The sequence below is a fragment of the Megalops cyprinoides genome, chromosome 4, assembly GCF_013368585.1.
Source record: "Megalops cyprinoides isolate fMegCyp1 chromosome 4, fMegCyp1.pri, whole genome shotgun sequence".
Taxonomy (NCBI): domain Eukaryota; kingdom Metazoa; phylum Chordata; class Actinopteri; order Elopiformes; family Megalopidae; genus Megalops; species Megalops cyprinoides.
In genome coordinates, this window is record NC_050586.1 from 45,695,593 (window position 1) to 45,719,398 (window position 23,806).

A 23,806-nucleotide genomic window follows, 5' to 3' on the forward strand; every position below is an offset into this window, starting at 1 on the left:
TAGACCAGTAGTATATCTACAGCCCACTACTGTTCAGCCATTCACAGTATTTATACTACTGAGTACTTTACAAAGTCCTTCTGAATCATGTCTCGGACTGCACCCTGGCACTGTGCAGTTTAGTGCTTGGATGTTACTGAAATGGCATCCACACATTCTATCAATAAACTAATCTAATCTTATTTAATATGAAATATGCATGCATCACCTGGCTGAAATAATATTTGTAACTTGGCTTAAGACTTCTAATGCATTTCAAATCTACTGCAGAGCTACATAATTATTTCAGAAAGGTCACACCATATAAAACATGCAATCTATGGTGGGATGGACTGCATCTGTATTGTTAACAGATTCTCAAGACTAACTTGGGAGCATGCCTGTAACCAGCTATGAAGTCACCGAGGTCCAGACCTTGGTAATTTTTTTAGAGCTAAAAATAAAATTTGAAGCTAAATACAACTGTATAAAAAAATCAGTGGCTGAGAACTTCTCCTCCGAGATGAGTGCATGCTTAATTCAGTTTAGAATTGTTATTTAGTGTCCACTGTGTGTGAGAGTTGTGAGAGAGGGTGCGAGCGCAGCCCCTTGCATCATCAGCACTTCCACAGACAGCAGCAATTGGAATTTACGCACGTTGGCAGCAGCAGGTGGCTTGTGTGTGAACTGGCAGCATACTATTCGGTAAGACAAAGCAATGATTGTTATGCCAATGTTATGCAATATAAGCAATGTTATGTTATCTGTAAGAAACGTTCAAAACAGTAACCTGGTACAGCATCTGGAGTAAAGGCAATTGCATGAAACATGTTAAATATGCGTACTCTGACCATGATGAAGGCTAGGCTATTTCTTTCATATTAGTAGGCTAGCTAACGTTTCACACGTCATTGATTAAAAAACAGCTTATGTAGGCGATGGTATCAGTAATAGTAGTCCTATGAAACATTTCAAAGCCAAATTTGGAAATGAATATAAGTGTATAATGACGTTAGCTTGTAATAGTGTTACTCTCAAGCATTTTCTTTTATTTTTATAGCTAGCTAAGGTTACAAATAACCTTAGCTTAATTATTATGCTTCTTACCGTAGACCTATGTATTTTGATGTTCTAGATAATGTTCTTCCGATTTATTATTCATTCAGCAATGCATATTAATATGAAAGATAATACATAGGAGGTTATTCAGTACAATCCAGTTCAGACGGTGTACCTTACAATTAAAACACAAATAAAATTTGTTTCTTGTAAATAACAACAGGTGTCTTTCTTTGTATATATACCCAGACAACCTCACTCACGGGACCTCACTGTTTTTCAAACCCTGGTTACGGCCATGCTTGGGAGAGGTTATATTCAATAAAGTGAGAGGTTCCAGGAAGACTACAGGATAGCTGGTGCAACAGGAACAAAACACATAAGGCACATGGGTAGTCGATTTTAAATTGTGGTTAATACAGTTTTATGGGTAGTTCCATGTGATCCATCTTGGTATACTTTTTACATACTGTGACTACAGACTACAGACATAGCTGATTTCACTTGCTGCTGGGGACAGACATGATAAGATGAAGGTCTCTGATACTGGTACTTGGGTGTCAGAAATAATGCTTATGGAACACAAATCACAGTTAAGTGTACATCAGAAACATATATAGCTTCATCTTGTGAAGATGAAATATACCTCTTCATCAGAGTCTAGACTAGGAGGAGGTCCACATTCAGGCAATTTACTCAAGTTTATGTGACTTGGTAAAACACAAAAAGAACTTGGTAAATTACATATTATATATTTATATTTTCCATATCCAGGTTTATTGTTGTTGATGGCTGTATTTCAGCATGTCTGTCTATGGTTTTCATGGAAACTGTACTGAGGGATCAACAAGTGAAGTTAAAGTGGTGGCAGTTTCTGGCTTGTATAGTCTAACACATAATATAAGCAGTGTTTAGCATAAATCTTTGAAGCTGTACAAGAAGCACTTCAAAGCTCAAATGAAAAGATCTGTGCGTCTCCTTTGGAAGGTGCTGACAACATTAACATTTCATGCACCTGGATCTTTTCAAAGGCGCATCGGAGGCAGCGGTGTGAACCAGGTCAGCACGTGCCCCTCAATGCCCCTCCGCAGCGACTTTTACATCCCTGCGCGCAAGAGATGCAGGACGCCAAGCCTTCAAAAAACAGAATACATGTGTTGCATATTATGTGAACGCAAACACATCTAAGTTCTCAGAAAATGACAAACGTAAAAATGGCAGCCCTTGATGACAGTGATTTGGAAGCACTTGGTTGTGCTGAAGATGATCTACTGCCTAGATGAAATCAACTTTCACCCATTTCGCAATAGCAAAAGTTGTGCTGATTGCTGGATTCATCTTTGATTTGCAGAACAAAGATCCATTAGAGCATTGAGAGATGGGAAAGTTCTCTCTTTCCTCAAAGATAACAGAGAGGGAGGACATTTGAAATTATCTTCCTCATCAAGAGGGAGATGAACTTGAAACCAAAAGGCATGTCAGTATTTCTGTACTAACTGAACTACATGTTTTTTGTTCCAAGAAACACAAAAAGAGCTGTTTCTTCAATGTAAAAAATACCAAAAATAATAACTATAATATCTTGCAAATACATTTTATGGCATCAACCAGCACAACTGTGACACTGTCAAATGAAACATGTCAAATGAAACATTTGGTGTGATTCTGACACTGTGGAGTGCTGAGTTGATGTTGCAATCGTCTTAAAAATTCCAGCAGTACCAAAAATATTTTGAGGCAGAAACACATATGATCTCCAATATACTGTTTGTGCCATTTATGAGGGTGCCAACTTCAGTGTGCTTGTCCTCTGATCTGGGAAATGTCATATATTGATGTTCCAGTCTAATCATAGCAGTTGTCAATAGCGATTTATGTCTTGATACTCATGACTAGTCCCACAGATCACTGAAATTCACCAAAGGCACAAAAATCCAAAGCGTTAGACACTTGACTTAAAACAGGGCCTTGTTTATCCATGTTTATAATGGCTAACTCCAATTTTATGATACCTACCAAAAGATCCCCTTTGATACCATCAACAATGGTTACATGGGTGATGGGTTTTTGGAGTGAAATTTTCTGTACTGACCAAGGCTTAAATGGATCAGTTGCTAACACTAATAAAGTTCTTTTTTTAAATGTGGAAAAGCTGCTCCATGAGAACTATAGTAGAGTTGCTTTCATGCCAGCTTTTGCATTCCAGACTTTGTATGGGAACTACACAGTAGTGTATTTGCAATTAATCTGAGACTGGCTTACAAAAACAAATTTTATTACGGTTATTTGGTATATATTCTAGCATTAGAAAAGCTTACACATCTGTCACAATGTACATCACTCACACAGTAATCAGACACTGATCTAAAATATCCAACCAAAAGAAACCATAGTGAAAGCACTCTTAAAGCCGGAATAAAACAGGAAATGTCACATAAGTTAACGTGAACTCACCACCTCTATTACTGTCCATGTGGATGGGACAAAGCATGTGGATGCTGCAAAGATATACTAAACCAGTCTTAGCTCACATGCACTAACAGAGCCACCACATGACAACATCACCTCAATATCACACTTGGAGTCTGGAAAGGTGTACTAGAAGAACTAATTTAGGAACAAGTCAGTCAGCCTCCTCTTAGGTGCCCAGCATTTAAATGAGTAGGAGGCACAGTGGTCAGTGTTTGGAACCCAGCTGGTTGCCGAGTGCAAACAGAAGTCTCTGTGTTACTGATGGAGACTCTTCCATGCCACCCCAGGCAGGAGCACAACTCCCACAAGTGATTGATTGCTCTGGAGTATAATTTGCAGTTTAACAACCTCATAAAAATAAAACATAGACAAGCCAGTGCAGTCACCCAATCATGAAAATAACCACTTTCATACCCTTTGGTAGAAAGGCATAACATCATATTAAGTGTTCCTCCCGTGGAACTTTTTAGCTTAAAGGGATATTAAAATATGAAAACATTTCAACAAACATCTACTAATTCAAAGCCTCTCCCCTCACCTTTGCCATGTAGTTAATTCGAAAGAATAGTGTTGCTTTTGATCTGATAATCCAATGGAAACAGTGGGAGAAAAAAAAATAAATCAAACTTTCTGTTTCTCTAAATAAATTTGACATATTACTTGGATAAATGTAAGTAATATATGATAGGCACGGTACCTTTCTCATTACTAACTCAACTGCATATTTAATGCACTGGGTACAAATCCAGGAAAAGTGGGCTCTTTAAATGTTAAGAAGTGATCAGTATTTTAACAGAAACAGAGTTTTATTCTACATTGAAAGATGCAATAACTATTTATTTATTTATTTATTTCTAACTAAAAGCTAATTTAACTAAGCTAACTAATTTCCTAGAAATAGCAGAAAATGTACAGTGACAGGTAATCAATCATGATTATTTCAATCAATAGAAAGATAATAAAAACAATATAAGTAATAATCACAATAATAGTTATTATTGCACGATATTTCATGATTATATGATTACACAAATGATATTACATGTTATCACTAACAGAGAAGCATTGCTTGATTCATACTCCATATATGCTTATGATAACAATAAATGAGCTAGCAAATGAAGAAAGTGCTTTATTCTGTGGGTTCTTTACTTTTCACTAAATACATTGCCTAAGTAATGGAATCTCTCTTAAAGGGTAGAAACAATGGGAATAGGAATAATTTGCAAATGAGTGTCTGTTAAAGTTAAGCCATCTAACAGCTGAAATGAAACATACTATGTAGAAATGGTCAGTACACAAAACCTGATGGAAACGCAAAGTACCGCTGTTCACCAGTACATAAAGATAAGTGCTGGATCGTGTGCTGAAGTACAGGGAGCAGAGAACATACCTTTATATGACAGACATACTGAACCTGTTCTGTTCTCATTATTTTGTAAGACTAACTCGCATGTCAATTTAAGTAAGGATCATCCATTAACGGCTGATTCATTGCACCTGAGTGCACCTAATGCTTCAGCTTGCCCATTGTTCAGTTTGCGTATCAAAATCATTTTATACATTACTAAAAGAAAAAGAATAGCTTTTAAGCTAAAATCTCTTTAAGCCTAATCTCTGCTCTTCATTAAAATCAAAATTATTTAATGTAACCCAATCTCTTTGTTATAATTACAATTACTTAATGTGAAGTGTACAAAGGTAATGCTACCACATTAGACACAATTAAGTGAAAATGAATAAGCTGCTGATGGGAGATCCTCACCAAAGCTGGTAAGCATGTTAGCAAAAAAAAAAAAAAAAGGTTCAGGAACATTTAACAAGTGAGGTTTCTGCTTACTCTATTTGTAGCTCTTCAACCACCACTGATAAAAAGTGCTGGGACATGTCCCAGCTGCTTTGGCATTTGCTATTAAAGATGATAACACAGACCACAATGCTCCTATTCCTGATTTGCATGCCATTAAAGTGATGCATGAAAGGATACTGTCTTTCTGTCACTGTAAACATCGAACACCTGGCCAGCGTAGCAGAAACTGTGCAATGACAGAGAAACCAATATCCAGGTGCATCTAAACATGATGCACATGAAACAGAGTGTAGATTTTCATGAAAAAAATGGCCATTTGAAATAACATAGCATGACAAGGATTATAAATAAGATCGGTCATATTGCTACTTTAATATCATGGACAGCATTACCACTGTAGAGAAGCATGAAGCATGAAGGATTGCTTCTTCATGCAGCCACGGCTCTTCATACAAGAGATTAGGAGTCCCATGCTTGTCAGCATCATTATCCAGGCAGTGCTGCCAATATAAACTCATTTACATTCCCAGATTCATTATATTTGATCATCTACATCAGTACCGATACCTTATCCCAATGTAAGACTGGTGATATATTTGGATGTTAGCTCCAAAGTTACAGCAAGGTGAAAAAGGCAAGTTCTTACATTATTTATTCTGATAGCGTATGCTTTTATCTAGGGCAACTCACACAGTATGGATATATCACCCTTTTACACTGCACCTCTGTATTTACGCAAGTGATTCATGTTAAAGGGCAGGTAGCACATACCATGTATTTTTACTTCCTGCTGACGTGAAAATATAAACTAATCATAGGTCACCTTGTCTATCAAAAGTACTACAAGCACTACAATTAGGCTGCACTGCACCATAGTATACCAGGAGTACTACAGCCTAAACAAGCCGCACTTTAAATAACGCTCTATGCAGTTGCTTTGCAACAGTTTACATAAATAGCAAAAGAAAAATCTTGACAAATTATATATCAAACACATTTGATGGCAGTGGTAAGACATAATCTTTGCATGTTAAAAGATTCTGGATGACTTTAGATTTCTGTAAGAGATGGGGCCAGTCTTATACAGAAATAGAAACAGAAAAGTGCTGATGCTCTCCTGATGGCTGTGGAATAGCAACAAGTAAATGTGATAAATGTGCCTGTCATCTAAAGGACATTGCATTCTGAAATTGATATCGGTTTTGAAACCGTTGTTATTTTGATGGCTTCCACAACAGTCACAATGATCAATCAAAACTACAGCATGGACTAATGAGAATTTCCACAGGACACAGTATGCACTTTAATCTTAATTTACATTGCTTACACATTTGTCACTTTAATTTAAAATAGATTGTAAAACACTTGATTTTGTATGGGGGGACTGAGCTCCCCATCAAGCCCTTCCTCGAAATTATAGCCCCAACATGCACTGTTACACTTTTCCCATGAACAAAATCTTTCACTCATGTGAGTATGAGATTTAGCTACCATACCATGGTATATTTCAGGGCTAAACATTAATGGCTGCCAAGCTGTCCAGTGCAATCAAATTTCACAGATCAAGAAGTTTTTCTCTCATTTTCTTGCAATGGTGGCCCACCTTCACGGTACTCTCTCTCACCACTACAGAAAACTCACTACTGAAATATTGTCCTCTCCTGTCCTCCTCATAATCCGATATGTATTTTCATCCAAAAATAACTGCTGCATTCATAAGACCTCATGAATCCCATGTGTGAGGTTACTGTAACTGCTTAATATAGCAGGTTTGTAATTGTTAGTATTGCTGCCAATCACTATCCTACATCAACACATGCACATGCAGTAGCACACATGTCTGATCCATCCATCCCTCCGCTATCATTTGCTCACCACCTTTGCTTCACCTTGGCTCAGGCATTGATGATTTTTGAGAAATAGTTGCCCATAGTGATGCGATCAATTACAGTCAAATAATGTCTCTGACAGGGAACACACTACACACATAATGTTGTTTTTCCATTCATGTAGGCTAATGGCTAAGGAATAGCTTAAATATACACCATATCCTTGTAAAAGCTAGAGGCAATTGCCACCTTGTGACCTTGATTTGCATTGTGAAGATGAGGTTTGAACTTAGAAAGAGAAATCTACAAGCTTCCAATTTTCTTCCCTCCTTTTTCCTCGAGATGATTGGATATTATCATTTCATAGCTTCTAATACGATTCGTACCAGCACAGAGAGAAGAACCCAAACTTTGGATAAAGTTTTACTGCATTGAAAAGGACATATATTTATACACACATACAAACATACACACACGCACAAACACACAGCGGATCTAGACAGTCTACACACCCTTTCAAAATTTCTTGTGCATGGCGTCTTAAATTCTGAAACCAGGACATGTGATCTTTTTAGATTTACATATTGAAACCAACAATGTCTAAGTAAATGTCTACAGTTTTTCAAAAAAGGAGTCTACACATATGTTTCATATTATTGTCAATGCTAATCACCAATATATTTCTGCTATAAAATACATTTGAAAACAACACTGTGACACATGATTTTCTAAAGCAATGTGAGAGATTCAACAGATTTTGAAAAAGGTCAAATATCTGGTGCCTTAATTGCCGGTGCATCAGTAACAGAAACAGAAAAACTGTAATGTGTCAAGGGGAACAGTGCTGAAAATAGTACCACAATTCATTCAGAAAATGCTTGCAATCAAGGCCAATGCACATAACATGGTGTAATGACCACTAGACGTCTGAGCAGAGAAAGAAAATGATATTTTCTAATGAGTTCTATTTTACTCTTTTCCAGCATTTGGACAGGTTTATGTTTGGAGAAAACCAAAAGAAGCTTTCAACCCATATGGCCTGTCCCAACCATTAAACCTGGTGGTGAATCTATTATGGTATGGGCAGCTATCTCATGGGAGTTATTCAGTGCAATTATTACTATACATGGCAGAATTACAACCAGGGAATACAAAGCCATTCTAGGTGACCAGGTGCACCCAATGGTACAAACATTTTTTCCTCAAAATGTTCCAATTTTGCAAAACAATAACACCTCCACACACACACTGCAAAATGGATTCAAGGGTGATTTCATTAACACCAGGATGAAGTAAAACACCTTCCATGGCCACAATCACCAGATCTAAACAGCACTGAAGCTTTATTTCCACTAACCTTACCTCTTAAAGAACTTGAGGTTTTCCAGAATGGTCTGATATCTCACTACAAATGGTGCAAAAGCTGTATAATGGCAAAGGGCAACCAATGAAACATATATATATATGTGTGTGTGTGTGTGCGTGTGTGTGTGGATCAGTAGGTAATAGATGAGATGTTATCTCCTTGATAAAAGTTTCATGTCAAACATAACATTAGATCTTGTCCTTCTCTCTAATGCAAACAGGCAGTGTGCATCTGACTCCTAAAAAAGACGTTTCTTTTTCCTAAGACATTCATTATTAGTAAATCTCGTTATAATTGTGCAGCTGTACTTTTTTGGACCATAAGCATCTGTGTGAGTTATCTTGCTTGTGAAGACAGCCAACTGTAAACAAGTGGAAAAAAAGAATTATTATTTTAAAAAAGCCAGGGACCAAAAACACAAGGAAGTGGTTCTCATGAGACTGAACTTTTGGCACGCTGTGTAAATTAATTCTCTGACATAAAGGGTGATCCTTGCCAGAACATAATTCCAGTACTTTCAAAGCAAATACCCGAATACAAATATCTTTAAAATATTTCATGTGAGATTGTTACAGCAACTGCAACTGATTTAGAAGAAACTTAACTCAATCTAGCAGATGATTTTTAATGTGCACAAACACTAACCATTTTCACACATATAGGTTTAATGAAAAATATGAATGCACCTCATTTATACCATGAAGAAGGGGATATGACTACATATACAGCGAAAATCAAAATTTAAATAAGAATACATGGAAATATGGTTTGTTACAGATACAACATAATGTATTGTATAGTTATTGTTGTTATTATGAATGTTATTATTATTACAAAGTGGTTTTCAATATATAAATCACACTGCTTTTATCTGTTTGTTAATTACCAAGCTAGCTAATGTGCCCATTTGAAAATTATGTTAATAATCATTGCATTGGTGGGTAAAAAATTATATATCAACATAAATAACCAATACCAATAACCCACTGACAGAAAGTGTCTTAACAGGGTGTTGGGTCACCAGAGCAACTTCAGTGCACCTTGGTATTGGATTCTACAAGCATGTCAAACTCAACAACATTCTTCCACAAGAAACTCCTTCATTTGATCATGATGGAAAATTCTGTGTCTGGTACCACTCCAGAATCTCTTGTAATTGTTCACTTGGGCTGAGATCTGGTGACTGAGACAGCCATGGCATAGAGTTTACATCTTTGTCATGCTCATCAAACTATTCAGTGATCACTCATGCTTTGTGTATGGGGGGCACTGTTATCCTGGAAGAGACCCCTTCCATCAGGATAGAAATGCTTCATCATAGGTTGAAGGTAATCACTCACAATGGCTTTGTATTTATTGCCTTTTCAGGGGTTGAGTAGACCTAAACTATGCCAGGAGAATGCACCCCACACCATAACAGACCTGCCACAACCCTTCAGCAGGGGAAACAAACACTGAGGCTTATAGGTTAGTTTTGGCATGTGCCACAATTACCCTGATCCACTTTTTCAGAACAGGGCGAAAGATGACCACTGCCTTGGTTCAATGCAGCACGTTACTCACAAACTTGTATTTTCAGGTATAATGAGGGCTTTATGCACTGCAACACGACCACAGTATCCCTCTCTGTGAAGTTTTCGTCGGACTGTTCTTGATGAAACTGCCTGCTCGCACCCTAGACTGGCATACAGTATGTTCAGGGTTGTTTATCTGTTCTGCACTGCCTCTCAAACCGCCGCACAAACATCACAGTCAAGGAGTACTTTTAACCACAGTTGCCCCTAGGTAATATCTTTTTGCCTCAGACTTCCACACCAATATCACCTTAACCACTGAAACATCCACAAATTGAGCACCTGCTGTTAACCCCCTCTCCCTCTCTCTCGCGCTCTCTCTCCCTCTCATGTATGTGTGTATGTATATATATATGCATGGAAGTCTGGGGCTAAGACATTTTTTTAAACAGGCTAAGTGTTAAGAATTTAGCAAGACATCCTGGTCAGGAAGCAGAGGAACAACTCAGCTAAGGGACTGGGAATAAGCTTGAAAATCTCATTCATGTGGCTAGCTACATCTGTGTAGATGTCTAAGCTTGTTAGAGAGCTAATTTTTCCAATGGTAGTGGTGTCTTAAATTATACTATAATACATCACAGCCCCACACTCCATGCAATATGCACACACATGTTTTCAGGGAGGCAAATGTGTGACTACATATATAGTAACTATTACTGTTGTGAAATTATGTCTGTTTAATGCATGTTATTCTAAAAATCCCTTATGAGCTTATTTGGCACAAATTTGGACTCTGACATTTGTCCTCTGAGGAACTGACACAAATATTTAGATTGCATTTTTTCTATATAAGTTATTACACAAAGAAGGGTTTTCAGGAGGTCAGCATGCTTAGATTTTCTACACTGTCATGGTCATCCTTGTGTCCACTGCTTTTGCTGTTGCAATGAGACAGTCGACATACAGCAACAGCTTTTCAATCAGCCAACGGCTTGATTAATGAGAGATAAGATGAATGGAATAATTGCTGGGAAGTGGCAGATCGGAAGCTTTACTGGAAGTAATAAGTTGTGACACACATCATCGAGTGATGTCAGCGGTGACAATAAATCCTACAATGAGATAATCAGACCTGGTGATGAATAACAAACACCACGGTAACCAGATTCAGTCAGCAATAGTGACTATTCTCTCTCAGTGACCTCACTGGAGCTGCAGAACATCACGCTCATGGAGTGTCAATCACCTGCTGCCAGGCCTCTTCCAATCACTGGCCATCCTTATAATGACAATAACAATGAAAAAAGCACTGATGATGATAACACTGAGGTTGTGGCTGAAGGAACAGTTTACATCTTGTGACATAAAATATCTGTCTAACTTTCACTTCATTCCGCTTTTTCTCCAGAATATCTTAAATAATGGAACCTCTTCACCAACTGGGGTCTTTGCAAGCCCTCACAAAAATATACTATAAATCAAGCCAGTTTACTATGGGAAGTGTATTCATAACATTCACAAAAAGAGAGACATTTATAAAAGAAAGGTATGGTCCATTCTGTAAACAAAAGAGCATTTGAGCTATAGCACAGATCTAGAGATCTTCTTGTATGAGAAAAAAAACCTGTCACCATCATTTACATCAATTATCAATCAAAAAAGATGGGTGATGGAAGTGAGAGAAACGTGTTGCCAATAACAACCCCCTGGCAAGCACATACTGCAAAAGCCCTACAAAAGGGACAACTCTGCCACATAAGCTCTGCCTCATTAGACAGAGGTGAGAAACTGAGACAGTGATACAGTGATGCTGTGTTATCTCCCCCTGTTCAGCTATTATGAGTCACATACACTTGAATTTCAGCTATAGCAACTTTTCCTCCCTCTCTCTAGTGTCTGGGGTAATTGCCACTCTTTTGTTTAGTCCATTCATCTGACCAAGTGACTGTGCAGACACAATGCAAAAGTCAATGTGTAACTCAACACCCCAAGGTCCCTTCCCACCCTCCAGTCAGGTGACAGGCAGCTGAGTCCCTGCATGTTCCAGTGAACTGTGTGTGATCCCTCTGGTCCTTCCACGGAGGGAATGCTGGACAAACCAGGACAATGAAATCACGCAAAATGCAGCTGACTCCCTTACAGCAAGAGAACAAACAGACAAAAGATGTGTTGGTGGGTGAAGCAGGCACTTACCTTGCTGGCTGCGCCTCTGTGCAAACACTACCACCACAGCAGCAAGCACCACACAGCAGACTGACGTGACAATATTTGCCATCTGTGGAAGACAAATGTGCGTGTTAGGGTCCAGCTGGACGGAGGACACTCCCAGACAAAAGAACCAAGCCAGAGCAGGAAGGCAATGAGTCCTTTCCGAGTTCTCCCCTCTTCCACTCTGTCTCGCTCGCTCTCTCTCTCTCTCTCTCTCTCTCTCTCTCTCTCTCTCTCTCTCTCTCTCTCGCTCCCGCTCACACTCGCCTTCAGCAGCTCTTCAGTGAAATCATAATCCTAGGGGAGTGCCATCTCGGAGAGTGCCATGTTTTAAAGGGACAGTATTGCCAGATCTTGGCCGACACCATGCTCCCCCCCACCACCCCCCTAATCTTGCTCTCTGAGAGCCGGGGAGAGTTTATAATGCTCCTCAGACAATACAAGGCTCTGTGTGATCGCCTGTCTCTGCGTGTTCCGGGAAATGGAGAGACAGAAATGCCTGTGCCCTCACAGCACGTGTCCACAAGTCAGATGCACAGCTTCTTGCTGCTGTCGGGGCAGCATTTCCTCAATCAATGTAAGGTGCAATATAGATTTTAATGCTCATTTTTTGATTAAATATTTTGATATCTGAATTATAAGGGATCCAGTTATTTCAACCACAAAAACCAATATTTTAAGCAAAGGTTAGAGTGAACAAAAGCAGGAAAAATGTGAAATTCAAAAAACATTGTTGTAGTATAGCTCTTTATTGGATCTAAGTTCTGACAAGATTTTCCTGCACACATTGCTTTGGCATTGTATACATAATGCCTCATACACATATGACATTTCTCATTCATTTTATGAAAGCTGAGTTACATAATAAACAGGATGCATGGTTTTTTTAGACATGTCCTTTGGAAGAAGAGACAGAATTAAACATATTGGTTGTAAGCCTTTTTGATCCTTCCCCCTTCCCCAATTAATTATACAAGGAATAAACCACAATAAGCTGTGAGTGTGTGTGTGTGTGTGTGTGTGTATTAAATATATATATATATATATTTTTTTTTTTTTTTCAAATAGAATGTTTATTTGTTTTTTCTTTTCATGTTTTCATTGTTGATTTTTATTTACATTATTTCACAAAATCCAGTATTAATGACTGAAAATAAATCAAAAAAGGTCCATGGAACAAGCTAGACAATATTCAGCACTTATAAAGAGTGAAACTAGCTCTAAAATCTCTCTTTGGTTTAAAATGTCTCCTGTTCAACCTGTTCAAACTGCCATGCATAGCTACCTTACTGTCATTTTAAAAGTAAAAACACAACATGTCTATGACAGAATTAGGTATTCCACATTGGAAAAAAATAGGAAAAAGCATTGAACGTTCAAAATTTTAATAATAAAGTGTTAGGTGAGACTGGAAAATGTGTTTCTCAGCACGCTCATTCTTAATTTTATCTATATTCAAAATGAAGCCAGCCATCCGGCATGCGCAGAAACAATTAAACAGGAGACATGCCTGAAAATTCCAAAACAGAATATTTTCAGTTTTTTGTGCTATGGTGGTTCTGTCCAAAAATGAAACCCAGCCAGAGTTTGGTTGGTCATCAATGTCTTAACAAGTCTATTAAACACCAATCTAAAATTCATTTTTTTGATAACAAGATCATTCTGAACAGTACTTTCCACTTGGAGACAGACAGGTTTGAGATACACATGAATAAACCCCATTTAAGTCCTAGAAGAGTTCCAGGGATCTGCTAATGCCGAGCAAATTCTGACATAGGAGCTTAGGCAGCTCTGGTGTCTACCCATAATCAGTGTGTCTCATTTTTGACCAGGATACGCATGTTCTGAGCACTAGTCAATTTCTCTCCACACCCTTTATGCTCACAAAAGGGGAAATTCTTCAAGAAAAAAATACCCCTGAAACTGAAGACTATTTTTGAAGTCTGGTAATGCACACAAGATATTAACTTACTTTATGTCCCTACGCCCTAAATTTGTACTGAATTTTCAAATAAGAGATGTTTATCCCAGTGTGCAAAATGTCCAGATTCCCCTCACAGGACAATAATTCAATTATTTTCACACATTCCAGAGACTGATATCACAATTTGAAAAAGTTACTTCATGATCCCCATAAGAAATGGTGAGTATATTCATGAGCAGTGGTATGCGAGTGAAAAAGTGGTGCATAAATGGTAACAAAGTCAGTAGTGTCCAAGAGTAGCATCATGGACCAATAAGGATACTTCATTTTTACATTTTTTGTAGGGGTGGGATGTTCTGTGGGGCACTTGGGAACATTTTGGAAGAAGAAATGCAGACAGCTGTATACTGATGTTCAGCATAGACTCCTCTACATGTAAATGAATGTCCATACATGCACACACACACACACACACAAATTTTTTTTTTAATACATGTTCTCTATTTGTTTTCATAATACGCAAATTACTTTTCCATCATTTATTTGTATAAATTTTCTAAAAAAAAGGTGCAAGGTGCATATGTTAGTCTTCTCTCTTTTTCTCTCAAGATGATTTTCACAAGAAAGGTCATGTGTCGCTGAATTAGAGCAAGCCAATCATTGAGGGAGATGTCTTTAAAGGGCAGACCTAACATTTCTTTTCATTTGAACTGCCAATCAGTAAAAGGTGATTTATTCCAGTGTCAATACACAGCACGTGATAGCATGCTAACAGGTCATTAAAACAATTGATGAATCCTGTTTTGCAATTACTATGTATGTCATTAAATAGGCTGTTATATCAAGATGACTATCAGCTCATCCTTGTCAGTGTCAGTGTTGCTGTCTTGCTAGCTAGCAAACAAGAGGATGTCTATCAATTGTTGAAGCTTGTAAACACAGAAGCTAGCTGGTCTGAAATAGTTACCTATAGGAATGTTACAATATTGCCTGTTAATTCAGAGACAACAGTTCGCTAGCTAGCTAAACAGCTTGTGAGCTTTATTGTAAATTAATGAACAAAAGAAAACATATTTCTAAGTAATATTATATGTGTATAGGCACACAGCATGTATTTGTATGTGCAGTTGATTACTAACAGCACGTTCCTTAGATTACATCTGGTTTACGTTCGTTCTCAATTTTTGATATACTGTGGCAGCAGCAAGCCATACTTTGGTAGCTCCCCAATTTGCAGCTGAAATGTACAGTTACAAATCAGCTTTGGCATGGACTGGAAGCTATCCCTGACCAATCAGCGCAGCTGCATAGCTTGAGTTTGGTTAATGTTAGAATAGAAGAAAAGAAGAAAAATGTTAGAATATTTGGACATTTGATAAATAAAATGTCTGACATGCTTCTGGATCAATGATTCTAACTAATCCATATATAAAAATGTGTTCAAATGGTATTTACTTGTGTGTGCAAGACCACAGCTTGAATTAATAGATGTGCCGATAGTTTTAATAGTCACAACTTTTGTGTGCCGTCAAAGATTAATCCAAGCAGAGCTTTCAGGTGGTTTTCAGGAGAGCAAAGCAAACACACACACACACACACACAGATGCGGTGTCTGATGACTCTGTCCTACACAGAGGACATACAGGATATGTAGCACTTGTCTACATTGAAACTGTGCCCTACACCCTGTTATCATTTGTCTTCAGAACTGGTGTCAGTTGGTGCTGAGGTTAGGGGGGGGGGGGGGGGTGCATATTAGCACACTAACTTATGCAGGTATCATCCCTCACAGGGGAGGTAACTGGCAGTTACAGTTTTGCAAGTGCACACTCTCATGTGATTATGTGCATATGGCACGTACACCATGGCCCAGTAACTTTCCACCCATGATGGAGTTCATATAGTTCATTCTAAGGGTGCCATCTTACATTCCCACATAATTTTTATTTCCACACCTGCAATCTGGTTATGTACTTATATTAAGCAGTTGGTAATACTTACTGATGAAAAATCATTGCTGGTCAATAAATTGTTTTAACAATAATACAGTTAATAATACAGACATACTTGAATCATACAGTGGCACTTCTGGTTGCCCTATATTAAACATTTTGAATTTTTCCTTTTGTTGAGGTGAAGAGAATAAGTGTTTAGAAATGCTTCAGACATAGCTGTGCTTACTACCAGCTATAAGCTATAAAGAAAATACAGGGTCAATTTAAAAATGAGTGAAAAACTGGCATATAGCTTGTAGGGGGTTGTTTATTGAGAGTAATTTGATAGCCTGTACCAGTAATTTTCCCTGCTTTATTATAGTTCATGTATGAATTTACATTCCCTCAAATGGCATCTAAAGCCATAATTATATGCATTAGAAAATTGAGAATTTCATATTTTCATATGGGCAGAGTTGCAATCAAAATAGGTCATTATCTCAAGGACATGCCCCTCCCTATGCATTCCCAGATGACAGGGAGAGGGTTAGACAAAATTAACTTCCATAAAAGCCACTTCCTCAGGCACATCTGCTGCACTGCAATATAATGCTGTATTACCTGTAACACTGTCAAATAACCTTTAACAGTCAGAAATAGGAGACATGAATGATACTTTCTGCATGCTGATGGGAATTTCTGCCAAATGTCTGCCAAATGAATAAATGTAAATGTAAATGTAAATTTCATTTTAATTCAGCAATACATGGCTTATTTATCAGGGCATGCAAATTTGTCCTATGTTTTGTTCTTGTTGTTCATCGACTACTTAAACTACTACTCACGACTACTCATTGTTCAAGAAAAAAAAACAAGAAAAAAACAAGAAAAAAAAACAAATGAACACATCAAAGTTGAATATATGTCACTCCAATTAAACCCGGCTGAAAGGGTTGTAGGGATAGGGAATGGAGCTGTTCAAAATTTATATATGCAGAAGAAATAAGGCAAAGATAGAACCTCAAGTTCTTACTATCTCAACAACTTTGATGAACATGTATTTCAGCAAACAACAGAAAAATGCCCTGGCAATTGCTCTGATAGTTCGCCAAAGGAGGAAAGGAGCCCGTAGAATGTGGGTTCTATTTGTGTGGGTGAAGTTGAGTGACGTTCGCTCTTTTCACTCGAATTGCGTTCAGTCAGAGATTTGTATGTGTAAGCATTTTTTTTACTGAAATATCAAGGTGTTATTTACTCCCTAAATGTGTAAAATGTTTTGTGTGTTTTACTTTCACCCGTAATTTGTTGTTAAACCAGAGACATTCAAATTTGATGACTCAGAAAGCAATCGCTAGGAGTTGGCTAAGTGGTTGCTAGGTTGTTGCTAGGTGGTTTCCAGCAACCTTAAAAATGAACTGAGGTGAATGGGAGGATGGAGGGATGAGTGAATGACAAAAAGACGAGTGCGGGTCAGTATAGGTTTCAATGAGTGTTTGGTGGCATGACCTGAGGCAGCATATGTGGTACTGTGACCATAGGCCGAAAGGTGACCCGAGCGGTAATGAATTGAAGTCAATGGGAGGATGGAGGGATGAATAAATGAGTAAAAAAACGGATTAAAAAAATGACAAAAAGACAAGTGTGGGTCAAGACGGTCTTGGGTGAGTGTTGTATGATTTGTCTCGAGGCAACATGTGAGGTATTGTGGCTCTGGGGTGAAAAGTGACCGAGTGGGAAGGCCATGAAGTGTGAGGGGGGTGATTTTGAAAATGAATGGGAGTCTATGGGGAAAAAACGGATGAAAAACGACAAAAACCGGAGAACAATTGCGGGTACGGCTTAGCTGTATACAAGCAACCCGATCGGGGTCAGACCTGACGGGTTACAGTTGGTTTGGGGTCAACATCTTGAAAACAGTGGGAGGAGAAGCGGTCCAAAATTTAGTGGAATAAGAAGAAGAAGAATAAAACTATCAGATAACAATAGTGTGCTTGCAATGCTTTGCATTGCAGTCACACTAATAAACGTTTTAACTGTGTCGAATTTCACCAAATCATTAAAGTTTAAATTACCTGCGTGCTACCCTATCCATCAGCTTTCTGGGTGACATTATAGCGGAAGCCTACGAGAAGTTTGCCAGATTTGTTTTTTTGGAGTAGATACCCATCGGCACCTTTCTACTGCAACTCTTTTATTTTCTGTATTTTCTGTATTGATAAGCAATAAAGGAATTGTTATATGAATGAAATACTAATCTGTACACTTTTGCAGATCAAAACTCCTGATTGTGTTGTATGGTGTTTGGGGTGTGTGGGCTGTCATTGATAATTTTATGTTGATCTTAATTAAACAAATAACCAATCTCCTTGCCCAAGACTAGACTGTCTCCACATAAGCACACAGTGTTAATTTTGTCAACAAAAATGATGACAAAATCTATTCAATATTGACCTTTTTTCCTGTGACAAAGATGTGATGGTAACTAGAAACACAATTAAAATGATAACTATAACTAAATGTCTTAGAAGACGTTCAATTTACCATGTTCACGGTTTAATCCAAACGTATGTCGTGCAAAACACAAACTATTCTTCATGTCCTTACCTAGTGTTTTCTTCCCAACTCAGTTAGCCAATGTTGGCTGAAAAAGGCAAGGATCTGGGTTATACTCTCTGCTGAACACACACTGTTTTGTAGCATTACCTTATATCAACATTTACAAATACTGCAAGCTCATCTGATATTGATACGGTTGTGGGAGAGGTATGGTAAGTTCAGCCTGACATACATAATTGTGAATGGAATGCACAACAGTGTTGAGTACAGAGAGAAAAATGTTTTCATAGTTGGCATCCTGTCCAAGTTTTCCTTCCTGATTTAACTATCTTACATTCACTGTAGATTTCTGTTATAACTGTAGTCATTGTTAAGTGACTACAGAAACAATACACATTAATTTTGAAGGCAAATTGATAAGTTGGCTTCGGTTGGTTTTGGTACAGAAACATACTAATCTTCCAACAAAATCTAAATTTGACATTCTCTTGTCATGAAGGCAAAATAGTATTAACTAACTAACAATTAATTACCCTCAAGATCTAATTTAAGTTGATTATATTGGAACTGAATTGTATGCACTTGCTTCTAAATTAAATACCAATTTATATGTCCACTCTGTTTTTCCTGGTTTCATGAATGCATTTAACAATTTACCCAATCCTTCCATATAATAGATCTATTCATGTACATGAAATATCCCTCACCCTTAGAATAGAATCTGATAATAGTGATGTTTGCTGTTTTGTTGTCTTGGCAATTAAAGATATATGATGGAAATAATGCCTAGGTGCATCCCTGTATGTTCAGTGAAACATTACGGTTTGTGATGATGTAATGAAAGAAACAAATAAGACTAAAATGCCTACAGTTTTCATCAACTAAAACTAAGAAGGGAGAAGTTATTAAAATAACCAAGACTAATATGTATCTCAGACAAAAGGCTAAGACTAAAAAAGCTGCCAAAATTAGCACTGCAAGCCCAGCACATTCTTGTCATGTTGTTTCAGAAATATTTCCATTCACAGTACAATTACCAAAGTATGGGTCCATGTCCTAGAGGTTAGCCCAACTCCTCCTTTGTTTCAAGTGTGCACACATTTTGTTTTGGCCTGACAAGATGTTATTCCACCGTTTCCTGATCTAACATGATTGTTGCCAGGAACTTAATAACGAGTTTTCTGACATTCAGCCACTTACTGACATTATTTCTCCGGCCTGCAAACTGGCATTTGATAGTCTCTGAATGTTTGTACTACAGATGCAGTGATTAGTGTAGAGAATGGATATGCATGAATGAAATGAAATAATGGCATTACTGAAGAGTTATAAAATGTGTGTGTGTGTGCGCGTGCGTGCGTGTGGTTAATTTCAACCCCCCTACTGACCAACAGCTTTGCAAATTGTGGGCAACACTGTTGCAAGATAGTTCACACCTGTTGGCTCAGCTGTGAACCATACTCGGTCACTTCAGTTTACTTGTTTAGGGTGAAGATAAAGGGCAAGGAGTTTCTTTAAGTACATCTCTGTGAAGCAACAGGACACAAAGGATTTCCAGGGACCTGGAACACGAATAACCTGCCAGTTTGTTTGATCCTCTCCTGTGGATCGTTGTGATTTTTTTTTTTTTTTGCTTCATTGTAGGCCACAGTTTTGCACACCATCCCAGTTTCATCTTGTGTAACAGCAAATGAGTCTGCCTGTGCTGTCCTTTCCCCTGTGGCCAAAATGCAGCTTTTTGAACAAGTCCACTCAGTGTGCAGGGGTTTAACACTTCTGAGCAATATGGCAGGGCGATGTATCATTTTGTCCCGTGTCCCACATCAGACACCAGCTCCAACTCATGCCTGCTAATGTCACTGCACAGCACAATATTTATTTATGCTATAAGGCTCACCTTTGCTGTTTCTGACAGTTCCATAAAACTCACAAAGGAAGGTGTTTACTTTCCCTTTCGTTATAGTTTTCAAATTAACTAATAGTTTCTTCTCAGTTAACCAGCTGTTGAAACAGTGTACAGCCCAGCTGGTAGAGCTTGTTGTGTTGACCTCATTTCAGTTTCTTTCCAGACTGGCTATATGAGACTTCAATTTCTACATGTTGACTGGGTTTTTCAGGGGTTACCAATAAATCCACTCATCAGAAGTAATTGACCTGAAGAGGACAAAACAGATGCCAAGAATTTCCATCTTTTGTAACTGTCAAATACATAATGATGTTGAAAAGATGTACACTATATGGACAAAAGTATTTGGCCACACCTGTTTTTCAGGGTTTGGGCTAAGCCCCTTATCTCCAGTGAAGGGCAACCTTAATGCTTCAGCATACCAAGACATTTTGGACAATGCTATGCTTCCAACTTTATGGCAAAACAGCTTGGGGAAGGCCCTTTTCTATTCCAACATGACTGTGCCCCAGTGCACAAAGCAAGGACTATAAAGACATGGTTTAATGAGTTCGGTGTGGAAGAACTTGACTGGCCCGCACAGAGCCCTGACCTCAACCCCATCGAGCACCTTTGGGATGAACTGGAACGGAGATTGCGAGCCAGGCCTTGTCGTCCAACATCAGTGCCTGACCTCATAAATGCTCTACAGAATGAATGGGCACAAATTCCCACAGAAACATTCCAAAATCTTGTGGAAAGCCTTCCAAGAGTGGAAGCTGTTATAGCTGCAAAAGGGGGACCAACTCCATATTGAAGTATATGTATTTGAATACAATGTCATTACAAAGTAATGGTCAGGCATCCGAATACTCTTGTCCATATAGTGTACGTAAATTCCATTCACCTGGGGAATATTGTCATGGCTGGAGCATAAACTGACCAATAGTAACAGTGGGTTGAAATGAAACATTTTATAAATTGTTACTGTGTGCAGTTTTCTGTTTGCCATTCCTCAATGCAAAAATTTCAAATGAACTGAAAATATTTTTACATTTATTCATTTGGCAGATGCTTTTACCCAAAGCAACTTACATAGGTTACAGTTCTGTACAATGTTATCCATTTATACAACTGGATATTTACTGAGGCAACTGTGGGTTGAGCAGCAGTGTCCCAGCGGGGATTGAACCGGCAACCTTTTGGTTACAAGTCCTGCTCCTTAACCACTATGCTACACTGCCGCCCATACATACAACTGCCTCAAAGTTTGACCAGTATCATCTGGACAATTGTTGAATAACTTTATTTTTGCAAATGGAAGTTTTCATTGGGAATAGGCTTATTAGTGGTGAGCGATGGAGATTTTGGAAGAAGACTTAGAGCTTGCTGATTAGCTGCAGGACACTTTGGGTAACATGAACTTTTACTCATGTAAGCTTTTCCTTTTTAAGTGCCTTAAGCTGAATGATTTAATAGTAGCTCACTAGCTAGATGGGTCAATAAACCCATAACAGTGAGCAAACAACAACCACACTTTATAACGTAAGGCCTCAAGAATATGATCACGTCAAGCCGATGTAGGGCTGATGTACAGTATGTGCTATCTGGGACTATGATCTTGAAAAATGGTCAGTGACAAATGACCATTTTTCACAGCACATTTTTCACAACTTTCAAAATGGTTCATAGCCTTATAGCTTATATCTTAGGCCTATTACACACAGCTCTTGCTGTAGCAGCTCATGTCTTCTAAAGACAGCCAGCACTTTGCTAATTTCCTGAGGTGTGGAAACCTGTCAGAAATGCAGGGCAGCTATGCTGTCCAGCGTTTCCCAACCTTGGCCCTGAGGGCACACTATGTGCATGGGTTTTCCAACACAGCTCTGAATTAGTTAGGTTTGATTGAGCTGTTACCTGAATATTGATGTGGTTTTGACATCACTTGATGGTGGATGCAAGTTAATCCTTTGTAAAAGGAGTATGTAGCATGATTGATGTGTTTGAGAAAGGTGCAAGTAACACTGTAACTTATGTCTGGTCCTTTTGCTCCTTACATTTGTAATATTGATTCAAATTCATCTTAATTGAGATTGACAAGTTCTTCAACTAGGCCTACAGCAATCAATTGAACACACACTTAAGCTAATTCGTGCCAAAAAGATATTACCAAAACTATGTTGAATGACCTGCTTTCATCATATATTTGTGTGAGTACAAATTCACCTCTGGCAAAAAATTTCTCTACAAGTACTCCTCAAGGGTAGCAGATAACTTGTCAGTAGATGTCAAATCCAGATCAGTATTCTATCAACAGCTCAAGGAAACCTAATTAATTAGAAGCAGCTGGAACAGAAACCAGCATAAGTGGTGTGTCCCCAGGACCAGGGCAGAGAAATGCAGGTGTTACTCCGACATTTCTTTCAGTTCAGGTATTCAGCATGTTCACTTTCATGCTGTCTCGGCAATCCAGACATTTTTTGAAGCAGTGTGGCGTCAAAACAAAGTGTAGCTTGGCTTGGGTCAAAAATGCATAAAGCTCTGAAAAGGAAGTCCGGTTTAAGTCATGGTGCCTGCTGCTGATGATATCGCTGATATGGCTATGGCCTGGAACAGTCCTTGTCTGTAGCAGTTTTTCTAAAAGTTCTTGTGATGGCATGTCTGCCATCCAGTCAGATCAGCAGTGAACCACCAGTGTCTACAATAAGTAGAATCTTTTGGGCTGCATTCCGTATATTTCTTCTGTGAGTGTCTGACAGTTGTTTTCTTGTTCACGTTTATTTTGAATCAGTCTTCTAGTTTTAATAGAATTCTTTTTTACATTTACAGCAGTACTTTTTTGTACACATAACTTTTGTTTTACACCTTGAATTTGTGGATCAGTAATTGTACAGAAACATCAATGGAAATATCCAAAAATAAACATGCACTGGAAATGAAAAATACTACTACTACCTTTTTTTCTAAGAGTTGCCATTACAATTTAGTCTTGAATGTGTTGAAGTAAATACTTTTAGCGGATAAAGCCCTGAAAGGTCTATCCCATACAGAGCAAAGAGTATAAGAGAAATGTCATCTCCCAGGTAGGCACATTGAATTAACTTGGTGCAAGGCTGTTTAGTATTTAAGTGAATTATAGTACATGGTACTGTGCGTGAGGCTCTTGTATGTGTCAGTAATCTGGGGGCTGACTCACTACTGAAAAGGGCAATAGCAATAGACTGAAACAAAGGCACACTCAGAGTCTCAGCTCAAAACAGAGTAAAGGAC

General features: G+C 38.2%; 1 protein-coding gene across 3 annotated transcripts in view; it reads right to left on the reverse strand.

Annotated features, from left to right (window-relative positions):
* Positions 1–23,806, reverse strand: part of cntfr (ciliary neurotrophic factor receptor) — a 189,048-nt gene that overhangs the window by 101,851 nt on the left and 63,391 nt on the right. For 2 of the 3 annotated variants that reach the window (XM_036525953.1, XM_036525951.1), the window contains exon 2: positions 12,223–12,304. In XM_036525953.1, coding sequence (XP_036381846.1) covers positions 12,223–12,304 — 82 coding nt within the window. Of the gene's footprint in view, positions 1–12,222; positions 12,405–23,806 lie in introns of those variants that run through there. The other variant, XM_036525952.1, reaches the window with a different exon arrangement.